At 41.1% G+C, this 15,166-nt stretch overlaps 3 protein-coding genes across 3 annotated transcripts; 2 read left to right on the forward strand and 1 right to left on the reverse strand.

Annotated features, from left to right (window-relative positions):
• Positions 1 to 1,827: 1,827 nt before the first annotated feature.
• LOC116160897 (alpha-tocopherol transfer protein-like) lies at positions 1,828 to 2,574 on the reverse strand. The gene is made up of 4 exons (XM_031474038.1): positions 2,402 to 2,574; positions 2,248 to 2,358; positions 2,096 to 2,198; positions 1,828 to 2,047 (listed from the first exon to the last, which is right to left on the reverse strand). Exons 1-4 carry the CDS (start codon positions 2,537 to 2,539, stop codon positions 1,896 to 1,898), a joined length of 504 nt encoding a protein of 167 aa, XP_031329898.1. The 5' UTR covers positions 2,540 to 2,574; the 3' UTR covers positions 1,828 to 1,895.
• A 5,773-nt stretch (positions 2,575 to 8,347) lies between these two features.
• LOC116162467 (alpha-tocopherol transfer protein-like) lies at positions 8,348 to 9,676 on the forward strand. Its single transcript, XM_031476084.1, has 5 exons — positions 8,348 to 8,469; positions 8,520 to 8,676; positions 8,724 to 9,087; positions 9,136 to 9,238; positions 9,285 to 9,676. Exons 1-5 carry the CDS (start codon positions 8,355 to 8,357, stop codon positions 9,434 to 9,436), a joined length of 891 nt encoding a protein of 296 aa, XP_031331944.1. The 5' UTR covers positions 8,348 to 8,354; the 3' UTR covers positions 9,437 to 9,676.
• A 3,387-nt stretch (positions 9,677 to 13,063) lies between these two features.
• LOC116161492 lies at positions 13,064 to 13,959 on the forward strand. The gene is made up of 3 exons (XM_031474849.1): positions 13,064 to 13,338; positions 13,382 to 13,792; positions 13,835 to 13,959. Exons 1-3 carry the CDS (start codon positions 13,216 to 13,218, stop codon positions 13,919 to 13,921), a joined length of 621 nt encoding a protein of 206 aa, XP_031330709.1. The 5' UTR covers positions 13,064 to 13,215; the 3' UTR covers positions 13,922 to 13,959.
• Positions 13,960 to 15,166: the final 1,207 nt, after the last annotated feature.

Consider the following 15,166-nt stretch of genomic DNA (forward strand, 5'->3'; position numbering starts at 1 on the left):
ATAACTTTTGATTGAGAAGTCTGATCGAAAAGTACGAATTGATTTGGATTCTACGCACCCAAATTAATAAGAAAAAGTGTTTTCCCGAGAAATTTTGGTGTAGTCGATTTTTGGTAAAAAGGAAGGTTATACACTGCCTTTTTTTGAGCCCCGAAAAAAAATTGTCTCAGATCGACCCGGAAAAAAAATTGTCTTATAGAATGTGGCCTGTAGAATCCATAATTTCAAACAGTTCCAAGATTGGGCTACTAGTTCAAAAGTTACAGCCTTTTGAATTTTTTTCGAAATTGGTTTCTAGTCTATAACTTTTGATTGAGAGGTCTGATCGAAAAAGTACGAATTGTTTTGGATTCTACGCACCAAAATTAATAAGAAAAAGTGTTTTCCCGAGAAATTTTTGTGTAGTCGATTTTTGGTAAAAAAGGAAGGTTATACACTGCCTTTTTTTGAGCCCCGAAAAAAAAATTGTCTCAGATCGACCCGGAAAAAATTTTCTTATAGAATGTGGCCTGTAGAATCCATAATTTCAAACAGTTCCAAGATTGGGCTACTAGTTCAAAAGTTACAGCCCTGTGAATTTTCTTTCGAAATTGGTTTCTAGTCTATAACTTTTGATTGAGAAGTCTGATCGAAAAAGTACGAATTGTTTTGGATTCTATGCACCAAAATTAATAAGAAAAAGTGTTTTCCCGAGAAATTTTGGTGTAGTCGATTTTTGGTAAAAAAGGAAGGTTATACACTGCCTTTTTTTGAGCCCCGAAAAAAAATTGTCTCAGATCGACCCGGAAAAAAAATTTTCTTATAGAATGTGGCCTGTAGAATCCATAATTTCAAACAGTTCCAAGATTGGGCTACTAGTTCAAAAGTTACAGCCCTTTGAATTTTCTTTCGAAATTGGTTTCTAGTCTATAACTTTTGATTGAGAAGTCTGATCGAAAAAGTACGAATTGTTTTGGATTCTACGCACCAAAATTAATAAGAAAAAGTGTTTCCCCGAGAAATTTTGGAGTAGTCGATTTTTGGTAAAAAAGGATGGTATTCAAATACTAAGCGAAGTATCCAAATACTTTGCGAAGTAAACTGATACTAAATATTTGTGAAAGTATTTGAGTTACAAAAACAAATACTGCTTCCATAAAAGTATTTAATTACAAAGTATTTGAATACTTTAAATTAAAGGATTTGAATACTAAAAAGTATTTACAAAGTCGAATACTGCCCAGCTCTGCTTCCAGTTGTCATTAAACCTATCAGGCGCACAGAATTTTGTAAAGTTTGATGTACTCCTGATGCCGGCAACATTACCAGAAGCGTTCATTGGCAACGTGGCCAAAATTTTTTATTTAAATCTCAATTTACGGAATGAAGCTAGGGAATTGAAATCTGTTATATCTCCTCTAGAATCAAAGCTTCCCGGAATCGTTAAACCTATCAGGCTTTGATGTATCCCTGGTACCGGCAACAAAGTCGCGAAATTATTCGTAAATCGCAGACAGTGGAAGTTTGAAATCACGCGAATTTAAACTCGTGGGCCCTGAACTTAGGGCAGTGGACAAAAAATTAACGGCGTAACGTAAGCCCGGCGCAGATCAGTGACATTTTCGTTTGCCGGTGAATTGCGTCATTTGGTGCAATCGCACGAAATGTCAAGAAGACTGCGAGCAATTATTATGAACGCTATTGTTTTAAAAAAGAGTTAAATAAATAAAGAGCGACCATTTAGATTGGAAATGTACGATTTTGAGTAGGGGCTTTGAAATAAAAAATGAAGAGCGGGTTTTGGCTTTTTATTCAATACATAAGACAAGGTCTATTTAATTGCTGCAAATTAATAATTATGAGCTAGCCGTCGGTCGGTTTTCAGGTATCATTTTCAAAATTTTATTATCAGTATATTAATCGACCTCTAGTCGTTTAAACGAACCATCTGTGCCAAAAGCGCCGTCAGCATTGGATGGCCTTGCAACCCTCTTTGTTTCATCCGTAATGTGCGCCTCTGCTTTTACGAAGTAATCGGCGAAATGTATCAAATTTTGCGTATGGGTCTCTGAAATAAGTCTATTACTCCAAACTTCAACCTAAGCGAAGAGGGTACCATGAAGGTCTTTGAGCGACGGTTGTTGTCCACCATAGTCTCTGGGAAAGTTCTCCTTGGGGATGTATTGGAAGACCGTTTCTACGGAACCGTGCACGTGCAACTAAAAAAAAACCTGGTACACTTAGGGGTTTTTATAATTGCAGGCGTACAGAATTAAACAGCTCGTTTCTCACGATGGGTTTTATCACAGCCATCATGCTATCAAGTAGACCTACTGCATTAAGGAAGTGGATTGCTTTTAGACGGATGGGAACTGCATCCTAAGCACAAAATTAACGAACCAGTAAGTACCAAGGTTATTACCTGTAGGTACGTAAACCAGTTTCGAAGTGTCGAAAAGTTAATTCTTAGCATATGAGCAAATGTTATCCCCTCGAGGTCACAAACCACGACTAGACCGTCCGATGTACCATTTCGAAACAGCTCGAATATGATACCCATATCCAGGACCTTGGCGGATTCGTTTGCGTCAAACTTTCCAATGTCGCTATCAAACATCTTGTGCAATAAGATTCGGTTGCCGTCGTGGGTTTTTTTCGGCAAACACATACTGAAGCTGCAAAGAAACGAATAAAAATATTAATCGCCATGGCCACCTACACCGAATCGATGTGCGTTCGGAGTTCGGCCCTTCGGGGATCACGATTCGCGAAGAACTCCGGGCATTGGGCGCGCAGCGTGAAGAACGACTCGATCGTCGATTTGGCCAACTCCGTGCTGTAGTAGCAGCTGTGCAGGAAGAAGATGAGCTGAACCTCTGAAACGGCAACGCTTACTTCCCTTGACCGAAAGTATAAGATACCATACCAGAAATCGGTGGTAGGTGGCGCTGCTTTTCCGCCCAACCCTTCAGAATCATCACATCGTCCTTTCGTAATCTCCCATCTTTCTCGTACTCACTTTGCGCGCTTACGTTCCTCATTGGATGATCAATTTCGCAGGATTGAATCGAATGTTCACATGCAGCTGCTGCTAATTGTACAGGAAGGTCGCAACCTCAACATTAATTTCACATGACGTCAGTAAATGGCCCCATTTAAAAGTAACTCAGTCAAAAGGAAAATGATATTGCCAATGGTAATTATTGTTAAACCACCATACCTATCAGGTTGAAATTATCCCATCTTTACATTTTTATTTAGTAATTGAAATGCTAGTGTGGAAATTATGTACTTTTGGTATTCTTACGTTGCAAATAAATGACTGCGCATAAATGGATATTCAAAATTAAAAATAAATGAAGAAGGTGTGGTGCAATAATTATTATAAGGTGTGATGCAAAATGCACTTGAATTTCAAACGTTCCTTGATCCTCTTGAACCCTCCTCTATTTGTCTCTGCCACATTCATCCTCTATATGTTATACTTCTCCCCTCCAAAGATACAGTTTCTGAAAGATCTGAAATGATAGAAGCCTTGTCACGTATCGAAACCATCTCCGGGGGCAAGGTTGTCGATTGCAAACTATGTGTATGCAATCCTCCTTGGATGTCTCCAAAATCCCCGTAGACCTTCTCGAGAAAGCCGGCCTCACCTACAAGTCGCAAGTCCTTGGCTTTCTATCTTGTATATCTCCTCTGATTTCTCCAGAGCCTGACCATAATTATCCGAATCGTGCGGTGCTTTATGTGCCAAAAATTCGGCCATAACTCTCCCGACTGCCGAACTGAACTTCCATTCATCTGCAACATCTCGACTATGTCTGGGACGAGTTGCAAAATCCTAATAGCAGGCGGTTTTAATTCGAAATGGCCGCGGAGGAAACTGCAGAGAGGCTGGAAGAGTTGGTTCGTCATCCTGGTAGTGTGAAAAACTGGACAGACTGAATAAGGTAGTGCGCACATTGGGGTGTCTCTAGAAGGTCCAGGTGAGGGTTTGGGATCTCTTAAAGATTCCTGCTACACGTAAATTTTTTTCCCGATAGGCGCTTTTCATCAAGGTCCCGCTTCGTGTTCACTTCTTTCTAACGTTTTCGTCGGTCTTCAGATTTTCTCGGAAACGAAAGGTAAATCAAAAAAGTTCCAGGAGAGAGTTGGGGCTCCCTTAAGATCTCCCGCTCTACACCGATTTCTTCTCCTCTGTTGCCATTTTTTGTCATTTTAATTGGACGTGAAGGTCCGGACAGGAAGGCTCATTGGACCCTAATTTTTTAACTTCTGCGGACTCTTTCGTCATCGTCCCCTTACCACGGATGTCCATTTGTCCGGAAGGTGATTACAGAAAGTTTCAGATGAGAGTTGGAACTCCGGCCCTTTCCTGCTCTACTCCGGTGGCGCCTTCTTAATATCTTCTTAGATTCTCAATCGTCCGGATTGCAGTGATTGTGGAAAGGTTCCGATGACGACTTCCACAACCAGTACTGATTTATCTGTGGGGCCGTTTCTAAACATCTTCATGGGCCCGGAATTTAATTTCAAATATGTTCAGATGAGACTTGGGCGCCCTTTTAGATGTTCGCACTATACTGAGAGGTTCCACCCTGTATATACAACTTACGGGGATGCACACAATTTTGAGAGTTGGCAACCACGCAATTTTTAGAAGTGGAAAAGCTACCTGCACCATATGGAGAGCACGATTGTTGGTTACGTTTGGCATCTTGTTTTTAATGGCGATAATGTTTGTTGTTATTTTGTGTTATTTAATGCAGGCAGTAATCTTTGCTTTTTTTTATATCGTATTGGTGTTTTGTATGCAGCATTTTATATTTTTGTGAGTTTCAATCTTTGTTTTTGAAATTTACTTGATTTAACCTTAATGCAGAATCACATATTTGATACCGTTATCCTTTTGTTTGTAATCGTCTACGTTTTTGGTGTAATGTTTGCTTATGTTTTGATTACATGGTCTAAACGAGAAGTAACATTCATAGAAATTTTGATCATTTTATTTTAATATGTGGAAATTAGCGAGTTGTGTAACTTGTTGTTTGTAACTAACATTTTCTCCATGAATGTAGCAGTCACGGGGGTGGTCAAAACTGTAATCAATTTGAGTTACGACACCTAATTCCGTGATTGTCTTCGACTTTCAACTGTAGGCTCGAAACCCCGAAACCAGGGGCAAGTTATCTATCTTGAGGCAAGATTACGCTAATGAAAAACTCTTTGGTTTAGAATCTATGTGTGTGGTATATGAGTTGCGATTTAATAACTTTCACATATTTTGGCCATTAGTCAAATTTTCCTACAAGGCCATGTAATTTGTCACATCCTGTGTCCTTCGCCCTTTTGTCAGAATTTAGGTACCCATTGCTTCCAAAATTTACTATCTTTGTTAACCACTGTCAAAACTTGATAATTTTACAAATTATTTTGTTAACTAATTTTATTACTGCATTAATCAAACTGCAAGGTTTTCTTTCGTCGTACTCTTTCTGCCCTTGGCAGTTACTTCTGCGAGAGTAAGACGCCTTTTGGCTTTGCTTACATTAATGGGGTGCCCTGCCTTAGATGTTTGATCACGTGCCATTTTTCAAATTTAAGCGGGATCTTGTTTAATTTTGGAGGGAATCATCATTCGGGTGGCCATTTTTAAACGTTTCTGGGTTGACGTTATTTCCATGGAGGTTAAGTACACTACAATACTAATATCTTTTATACCTGGTGCCTCATTTAGATCCGGAATTAGTTTCTCAAGCAATTAATCAAAGCTAAAGATAACGCATTTAAGTTCCGAGTACGGTCCTGACTGAATATTTCCGTTTTAGCGCAAGACTGTGGAAAGCGAAATTGACGAAGGTACGTGACAGTCCAGCTGAATCAGCCTATTTCGCAGGAAAAGAGCGGGATGTTCAAAAAATGCACGTGCTGAGGAAGAAGTCGTTCGGATATAAGCGTGGGGCAATACTCGGGTAGCCACGAGAGAGTGCGCGTCAAACAGATAAAAGCGTTTGTAAGTGAATCACCCGCAGTTGGTACTAGGTAATATTTTTAGTTAATGAAATATTTAAATCAGGCCGTGTAACAAATGTCCGTGGGGCAAATTTCGCTTAAAATCGAGAAAAAAAGATAAAACGAAAATTAGTCACGATTGCGGCTCGTCGGAGTGTTTGAAACAAATTTAAGTTAGTCACTGTAATGCTGCGTGGAGCGTTTAAATCTTCTATACCTCCCAGATCCCCTGTTGCTGTACTCGTCTCCAAAATTTACAGCCCCCGTGCTCTGATCGTTATTTTACAAGAAAGGGGAGATCGATGATCTTTCCTTTCATCAAATATGGCCTTTTCCACTTCTAAAAATTGCGTGGTTGTCAACTCTCAAAATTGTGTGCATCCCCGTAAGTTGTATATACAGGGTGGAACCTCTCAGTATAGTGCGAACATCTAAAAGGGCGCCCAAGTCTCATCTGAACATATTTGAAATTAAATTCCGGGCCCATGAAGATGTTTAGAAACGGCCCCACAGATAAATCAGTACTGGTTGTGGAAGTCGTCATCGGAACCTTTCCACAATCACTGCAATCCGGACGATTGAGAATCTAAGAAGATATTAAGAAGGCGCCACCCGAGTAGAGCAGGAAAGGGCCGGAGTTCCAACTCTCATCTGAAACTTTCTGTAATCACCTTCCGGACAAATGGATATCCGTGGTAAGGGGACGATGACGAAAGAGTCCGCAGAAGTTAAAAAATTAGGGTCCAATGAGCCTTCCTGTCCGGACCTTCACGTCCAATTAAAATGACAAAAAATGGCAACAGAGGAGAAGAAATCGGTGTAGAGCGGGAGATCTTAAGGGAGCTCCAACTCTCTCCTGGAACTTTTTTGATTTACCTTTCGTTTCCGTGAAAATCTGAAGACCGACGAAAACGTTAGAAAGAAGTGAACATATTTGGATGAAGCGGGACCTTGATGAAAAGCGCCTATCGGGAAAAAAATTTACGTGTAGCATGAATCTTTAAGAGATCCCAAACCCTCACCTGGGCCTTTCTGGAGACACCCCAATGTGCGCACTACCTTATTCAGCCTGTCCGTTTTTCACACTACCAGGATGACAAACCAACTCTTCCAGCCTCTTTGCAGAGTTTCCTCCGCGGCCATGTCGAATTAAAACCGCCTGCTATTAAGAACTTGCAACTCGTCCAAGACATAGTCGAGATGTTGCAGATGAATTGAAGTTCAGTACGGCAGTCGGAAGAGTTATGGCCGAATTTTTGGCACATAAAGCACCGCACGATTCGGATTATTATGGTGAGGCAGGCATTCCACCCGACGCGACGTATACACGACTGCCAGCCGAGAGACGCTGGCGTAAGGCACCGAGTGCACTCAAAGTATCCAATGACGCGTACTCCTTCGCGCGGTCCCAGACAGAACATTAGGATTTTTCCGCCAAGGAGGACTTCCTCGGAAGCAGAACAAAAGTTCTGGGAGAGGATGGTTTCCTGGACCTGCTCCGGAGAAATCAGAGGAGACATACAAGGTAGAAAGCCAAGGACTTGCGACTTGTAGGTGAGGCCGGCTTTCTCGAGAAGGTCTACGGGGATTTTGTCCATCTTGACTTTTAGGGTCTAGGACTTTCATGAGTGCTGTCTTTGTCACGTCGTATGTCTTTATTGCGTCGGGGGGTGTAGGTACCACGATGACAGTGGACCTAGGAACAGGCGGTACGGACTTCCCCGAAGGAATTTGCACACAATCGTGAACTGCTGACGCTCTGATAGCAGCGGAGTAACTCTTTGGGGGCTGGGGCAGGACACCAAAGCACCCATGGAGGACTCCATACATTGCACGTTCTCGGAATAGTTTGGAATCGACGCCCGGAGATGGTTTCGATACGTGATAAGGCTTCTATCTATCTATTAGAAACTGTATCTTTGGAGGGGAGAAGTATAAGGTATAGAGAGGATGAATGCGACAGAGACAAAGAGAGGAGGGTTCAAGAGGATCAAGGAACGTTTGAAATTCAAGTGCATTTTGCATCACGCCTTGTAATAATTTTTGCACCACAGTTTCTGAAGAGAATTTTGAATATTCATTTATGCGCAGTCATTTATTTGCAATGTAAGTACACCAAAACTACATAATTTGCACACTGGAATTTCAATTACTAAATAAAAATGTAAAGATGGGATAATTTCAAGCTGATAGGTATCGTGGTGTAACAATTAACATTGGCAATATCATTTTCCTTTTGACTACATTTAAATGCGGTCATTTACTGACGTCATGTGAAATTAATGTTGAGGTTACGACCTTCCTCACACTTAGCAGCAGTTGCATGTGAACATTCGATTCAATCCTGCGAAATAGATCATCCAATGAGGAACGTAAGCGCGCAAAGTGAATACGAGAAAGATGGGAGATTACGAAAGGACGATGTGATGATTCTGAAGGGTTGGGCGGAAAAGCAGCGCCACCTACCACCGATTTCTGGTATGACATCTTATACCTTTGGCCAGAGGAAGTAAGCGTTGCCGTTTCAGAGGTTCAGCTCATCTTCTTCCTGCACAGCTGCTACTACAGCACGGAGTTGGCCAAATCGACGATCGAGTCGTTCTTCACGCTGCGCGCCCAATGCCCGGAGTTCTTCGCGAATCGAGATCCCCGAAGGGCGGAAGTCCGAGTGCAGATCGATTCGAGGTAAGAAGTGCCCATGGCGATTAACATTTTTATTCGTTTCTTTACAGTTGCTTTGTGAGTCTCCCAAAGAAAACACACGACGGCAACCGAATCTTATTGTACAAGATGTTTGTTAGTGAGATAGGAAAATTTGACCCAAACGAAACCGTCAAGCTTCTGGATATGGGTATCACACTCGATTTGTTGCAAAATGGTACAGCGGACGGTATAGTCGTTGTTTGCGATCTCGAGGGGGCGACATTTGCTCACATATTAAGAGTTAGCCTTTCGACAGTGCGAAACTCCTATACGTACCTGCAGGATGCAGTTCCCGTCCGTCTAAAAGCAGTGCACTACTTTAATGCGATAGGTATACTCGATAGTATCATGGCCATGATAAAACCTGTCGTGAAAAACGAGCTGTTTAATTCTGTACGCTTGCTATTATCAAAAACCCCCAAATGTACCAGGTTTTTCTAGTTGCACGTCCACGGTTCCGTAGAAACGGTCTTCCAATACGTTCCAAAGGAGTACTTTCCCAGTGACTACGGTGGCCAACAACCCTCGTTGAAAGAACTCCATGGTATCATTCACTTAGGTTGAAGTTTGGAGTAACAGACCTATTACAGAGACCCATATTCAAAATTTGATCGACTTCGCCGAATACTTCGTAAACGAAGAGACGCAGATTGCCGATGAAACAAAGAGGGTTGCAAGGCCAGCCAATGCCAATGGTACTTTCGGCGCGGATGGTTCGTTTAAACGGCTAGAGATCGATTAATATACTGATAATAAAATTTGCTCTTCGTTAAGAAATTTAAAAATGATGATACCTGCACGTAAAACTTTATTATGCCGACGGTTAGCTCATAGTTTATTGCAGTCGGCAATAAAATCAAAAATATCACAATCATTACGTATGTTGTAATAACCCAGGTCCAGCCGGGAAGCGACTGCGTAACACAAAATCAAAAATCAAAGCTCCTAGCCGCACACAACCGAGAGTAGCTCTAGGGTCTTTAAAGAGCTACTGAAAACTTTCCAAGAAATGTGCTCACTTAGTTTCTTACATATGTTCCAATTTGCATATTACAATAATTACATTATAATAGTTTGCATCCTGCACGGCAACATTGAGGAATTTCATTTCCCTCATAATCATGATCATCCGAAATAAATGTTTTTAATAGGGCTGTTATGTAACGGAGCTTGAATTTCACACCATGGTCTCACGGGCGAAGAGTATACAGAATATGACATACTTGTTTGCGGTTTTCAAGCACCTGCCTTTGGCTATGACATGACCCTCCTCTTGAAGGGTTAATTCTATTGACCTCGATCAAGACCATTAAATTCTTTGCCTGGTTTTCTTTTTGCTAGCCCACATTTTTGACCAGAAATGTCAGATTCGAACAAATATTTCAGAATTTCAGAAAGGTTTAAATGAAAGTTTGAACAACTCCTGCTCTAATCTACCTTCTTTTTACCATTGACGCTTCTTTATGATCTTCACTGGACCTTAAATTCTGAATTATTCGGTACGCGATACCAAAAAGTTTTAAATGAGAGTTGTGGTGCCTTTAACAGATTTTTTTGCACTATTGGAGCTTTTCTTAGCATCTTCATCGGACCTTAGACGCTCAGTGGCCTGGAAGGTTATTAAAGAAAGGTTCAAATGAAGGTTGGAGCCCCCTTTCAGAATTTCTGATTGACCAAAATGTCTTTACCACTAAATTTTTATACCCTTTTTTTATAATCTTCACCGGACTTTAGATTCTTAATCTTTGTAATAGGCGATTCCTGAAAGGTTCCAATGAGAGAAAAAGCTTCTGCTTTACTCAAATTTGTTTAAGTATGATTTTCATCTTCATCTTGATCTTAATCTTGATCTTCATCTGTTTCATGTTCATCCTCATCTTGATCTTCATCTTGACCTTCGTCTTGATCTTCGTCTTGATCTTCATCTTGATCTTCATCTTGAACTTCATCTTGATATGCATCTTGATCTTTATCTTGATCTTTATCTTGATCTTTATCTTGATATTCATCTTGATCTGCATCTTGATCTTCATTTTGATCTTCTTGATCTCGATCTTTATTTTCATCTTGATCTTCATCTTGATCTTGATCTTAATCTTCATCTTCTTCATCCTCATCTTCTTCATCCTCATCTTGATCTTCATCTTGATCTCCATCTTGATCTTCGTCTTGATCTTCATCTTCATCTTGATCTTCGTCTTGATCTTCATGTTGATTTTCATCTTGATCTTCATCTTAATTCTTCATCTTGACACTCATCTTGATCTTCTCCTTGATCTTCATCTTGATCTTAATCTTGATCTGCATTTTGATTTTCTTGATCTCGATCTTTATTTTCTTCTTGATCTTCACCTTGTCCTTAATCTTAATCTTAATCTTGATCTTCATCTTCTTCATCCTCATCTTGATCTCCATCTTGATCTTCGTCTTGATCTTCATCTTCATCTTGGTCTTCGTTTTGATCTTCATCTTGATCTCGTTCTTTACTTTTATCTTGATCTTCATCTTTACCTTCATCTTGATTTTCATCTTGATCTTCATCTTTATATTCACCTTGATCTTCACTTTGATCTTCATGTTGATCTTTATCTTGATTTTCATCTTAATATCCATCTTGACACATCTTGATCTTCATTTTGATCTTCTTGATCTCGATCTTTATTTTCATCTTGATCTTCACCTTGATCTTGATCTTAATCTTGATCTTCATCTTCTTCATCATTATCTTGATCTTCATCTTGATCTCCATCTTGATCTTCGTCTTGATCTTCATCTTCATCTTGATCTTTGTCTTGATATTCGTCTTAATCTTCATCTTGATCTCGTTCCTTACTTTTACCTTGATCTTCATCTTTACCTTCATCTTGATCTTCATCTTGATCTTCACCTTGATCTTCACCTGATCTTCATGTTGATCTTCATCTTTATATTCACCTTGATCTTCACCTTGATCTTCATGTTGATCTTTATGTTGATCTTCATCTTGATCTTCATTTTAATCTTCATCTTGACACTCATCTTGATCTTAATCTTGATATTCATCTTGATCTGCATCTTCATCTTGATCTTCATCTTGATCTGCATCTTGATCTTTATCTTGATCTTTATCTTGAACTTTATCTTGATTTTTATCTTGATCTTTATCTTGATCTTTATCTTGATCTTTATCTTGATCTTCATCTTGATCTTCATCTTGATCTTCATCTTGACCTGCATCTTGATCTGTATGTTGATCTTCATCGTGATCTTCATCTTGATCTGCATCTTGATCTTCATTTTCATCTTAAATCCTCATCTTGATCTTCGTCTTTTCTTCAGAATGGTGCTGTAGGAAGCGTAACAACATTCGCAGCAGAAGATACCTTTTGGGCGCCCGAGGTCTACTACCCCTCGAAGACGCGCGCCTTGCAAAAGGTGGTTAATTACACCCCTAGGAAAAAAAATCATCACGATAGTATAACACGCTCAGGGATGGCGCTAAGAGGTCGCCGACCCATCATGTAGCCCCGTCCTTAAAGTTGTTGATTACACGGCGCCGGTAGGTACATGTACATTCATCGTCTTTCTACAAGCGTTCTTGTATGGGCATCCGGACAGATCAATGAACTCACGCTAGAGAAGGAGAGAGAATGGTAGGGCAGTACAGTGAAAGAGAAGGCTGTAAAAGTTGAATGCCAGAAGAGGTAAAATGTGCAAGAATGTTCTTAGGGTGTTCTTCTTTGGAATCCGCTCCTTAAGTTGCTCGTTCAAGATTTTTTAACGAGTCTTACTATCCAGCAGTAGGTGTAGATACCAAATGAAGGGTAGAACGTTTTGTTTTCACCCCCACCCCCCTCCACCCAACAAAAGTTTTACTTGGCACCACTAAATGCATGCAAAATATGGGACCAATTGGTTGTCGCACGCTTTACTCTCAAAATCAGCATCTCAAGAAATGGTTCATAGCGGCGAGGAGGGGGGGGGCTCCCCTTAAGACAAAAAAATATGATATCCTTCTGGCACACCCATTGCAGAAAATTAGGACTCTAGGACCATTCCCCTAAAGGTAGTTCAAAACCGCAGGAAGGTGTCCGGATGGACGGACAGACGAACGGAAACGCTAGAGGAGATACTGCAGCCAGAAGACCAGGAGGAAGGCGACATGGGAACTCCATCCAAACTGTTAAAATAACAAAAGAAGCCAGCGAAGGTGAAGATCGAGAAAGTGTCGAAGAAGACGAGATCAGATCCAGACGGTAGGGTTAATACTACCCTCTGGAAGTAACACAAGCGCAACGGAAAAATGTAATCCAGGTACCTTAGACGTATATTCCGCGCTGCTTTGGCGCCGCGCTTTCGGGTGACATTTGCTCCAGGTCCTCGTGTACATAAAGTTTACAAAATGCGCATTTATAATGTGCAGGGTCGCATAATCACTTCCGTCACTCGATTGTCTTCAAAACAGTCGAGGTCGATAATGTTGACCCTCGAAAATGACAATCGGGTCGATTGTATCAGAGCGGCTCCAACTGCGGACGAGCGATGCAAAAATTACTAATAACAATTTTCGTGACCATCTCGGCGGCCACGGGATTACCACCCCCAGTGACCGAAGGTGCGGTTTGCCCGCACGAGAGGTCGATGGAGGGTTTGGACATGCGACAGGTGAGTTGAAGTGCTAGGGGTGGCTCAACTTGACGAGTTGTAGATGGTCGGCGAGTGGTTCGTCTACGAGACGGCCACTGTAAACGAGGAGGGTGGATCCTCCAAGCCAGTATCGTGTCAGTCGTTCATCATCGATAACAGTTCGGACACGGTTTACGTGCTGAAGAGCGTCTGGGGTGATAGTCGCTTCAAGTTCATCTTCAACTACAACATTATTGAGGAGGATCGACCGATTAATCCCGTTTCGAAGACAAGCTTGGGTACGGACAAAATCGACGGAGACGAGACGATTTTCCTCAACCAGGCTGTCGACGAGATCAGAATGTCCGTACTTGCGACGGACTACAGAAACGTTGCGGTTATTTTCACCTGCGAGCAGGAGGAGACCTATACGCGGAAGGTGTACCTGCTGCGTCGGATACGCGATCCCAAGGCGATGAAGCGCATGGAGAAGGTAGGTTGCCTTTGAAAGCCTACACCCAGCTTTAGTTTTTAGATATTAATTGGGAACGTCTACTCGAAGTTACACGAATACGGATTCGACCTGGAGAATTTGCAAGAGGTGGAACAGGAAGGCTGCTAAGATTCTCGCCATTTTTTGAATAAACGACATTCCTTACATTGCTCCTTTTTCATTTGCTCCAGGTACCTGAATTTGCTTTTCCGATACCTCTTCTGGTGTTGAGATAGGTCAAGGCATTTTAATTAGAAATTGCATCCTAAAATTTGGGAAATTGACTTTGGATCTTGCACGAGCACGATTGAGCGGTAGGCGCAAATTTGAGGCGAGAGGGAGATGGAGCTCTTAAGTTAATTGATAAGAAGTAGTCACATCTGTCGGCACCCACCAAGTGCTACATAATTTCAATTTCTAGAAGACTTTTATAGACATGCTCGCTTTTCGGCTCATTATAGGGGCTTGTTCTGCAAACTTTTAGTCTTTCATAGCCTTTAAGAACCCTTGAACGTACTTCATAGCTTTCAGAAGTTTTTTTCAAGTTTTAAAATCTTTCAAGAGACCTTGAACAAACTCCCAAAAGTCATCAAAGGCAGTCTTTCAGTTTATAGCCTTTACGATCCTTCAAAGGCAGATAAAGGCTTTCTATTGTGCATCGCATGAAACGTCGTAATTTGATCTGATTTATGACAGATGAGAAATATCGTACCGAATAAATTAGCATCAAATGTCAAGAGAGTCAGAGGCTAGTCCGGTTCCTGCCTTCGGTTCGCTCGACAATCCCATCTTTTTTACTGAAATACCGAATAAATAATCGTCAAATTAATCAATGTCGAGTGAACCGAAGGTGATTTCAACATAATTGAAATCCCTCCCGTGTTTTCCAGTCTCAATTTGGGAAGTGGGCCCAGTTCGTGCCGAACTAACCTTCGGTTCGCTCGGCAATTCTATCTTTTTATTGGAATACCGAATAAATAATCGTTAAATTAATCATTGTCGAGTGAACCGAAGGTGAGTTCAACATAAATGAAATCCCTCCTGTGTTTTCCGGTCTCAATTTGAGAAGTGGGCCCAGTTCGTGCCGAACTCACCTTCGGTTCGCTCGGCAATTCCATCTTTTTATTGGAATACCGAATAAATAATCGTCAAAGTAATCATTGTCGAGTGAACCGAAGGTGATTTCAACATAAATGAAATCCCTCCCGTGTTTTCCGGTCTCAATTTGAGAAGTGGGCCCAGTTCGTGCCGAACTCACCTTCGGTTCGCTCGGCAATCAGTCTTTATTTGCGACATACCGAATTACTAATCGTCAATTAATTCATGTCGAGTGAACCGAAGGTTGAGTTAACATAAATGAAATACCCTCCCCTG

Source organism: Photinus pyralis, unplaced genomic scaffold, assembly GCF_008802855.1.
Source record: "Photinus pyralis isolate 1611_PpyrPB1 unplaced genomic scaffold, Ppyr1.3 Ppyr1.4_LG10, whole genome shotgun sequence".
NCBI classification, from domain to species: Eukaryota; Metazoa; Arthropoda; class Insecta; order Coleoptera; family Lampyridae; genus Photinus; species Photinus pyralis.

Bases quoted from the DNA above. Each gene is read 5' to 3' on its own strand.
- LOC116160897 (XM_031474038.1), bottom strand. From the start codon at position 2,539: ATGGGTATCATATTCGAGCTGTTTCGAAATGGTACATCGGACGGTCTA. The intron at 2,359-2,401 runs GTAATAACCTTG...TTTTGTGCTTAG, and splicing joins ACTGGTTTACGTACCTACAG to GATGCAGTTCCCATCCGTCT. The intron at 2,048-2,095 runs GTACCCTCTTCG...GACTTATTTCAG, and splicing joins GTCGCTCAAAGACCTTCATG to AGACCCATACGCAAAATTTG.
- LOC116162467 (XM_031476084.1), top strand. From the start codon at position 8,355: ATGAGGAACGTAAGCGCGCAAAGTGAATACGAGAAAGATGGGAGATTA. The intron at 8,470-8,519 runs GTATGACATCTT...TTGCCGTTTCAG, and splicing joins CCACCTACCACCGATTTCTG to AGGTTCAGCTCATCTTCTTC. The intron at 8,677-8,723 runs GTAAGAAGTGCC...GTTTCTTTACAG, and splicing joins CGAGTGCAGATCGATTCGAG to TTGCTTTGTGAGTCTCCCAA.
- LOC116161492 (XM_031474849.1), top strand. From the start codon at position 13,216: ATGCAAAAATTACTAATAACAATTTTCGTGACCATCTCGGCGGCCACG. The intron at 13,339-13,381 runs GTGAGTTGAAGT...GACGAGTTGTAG, and splicing joins AGGGTTTGGACATGCGACAG to ATGGTCGGCGAGTGGTTCGT. The intron at 13,793-13,834 runs GTAGGTTGCCTT...TTTAGTTTTTAG, and splicing joins CGATGAAGCGCATGGAGAAG to ATATTAATTGGGAACGTCTA.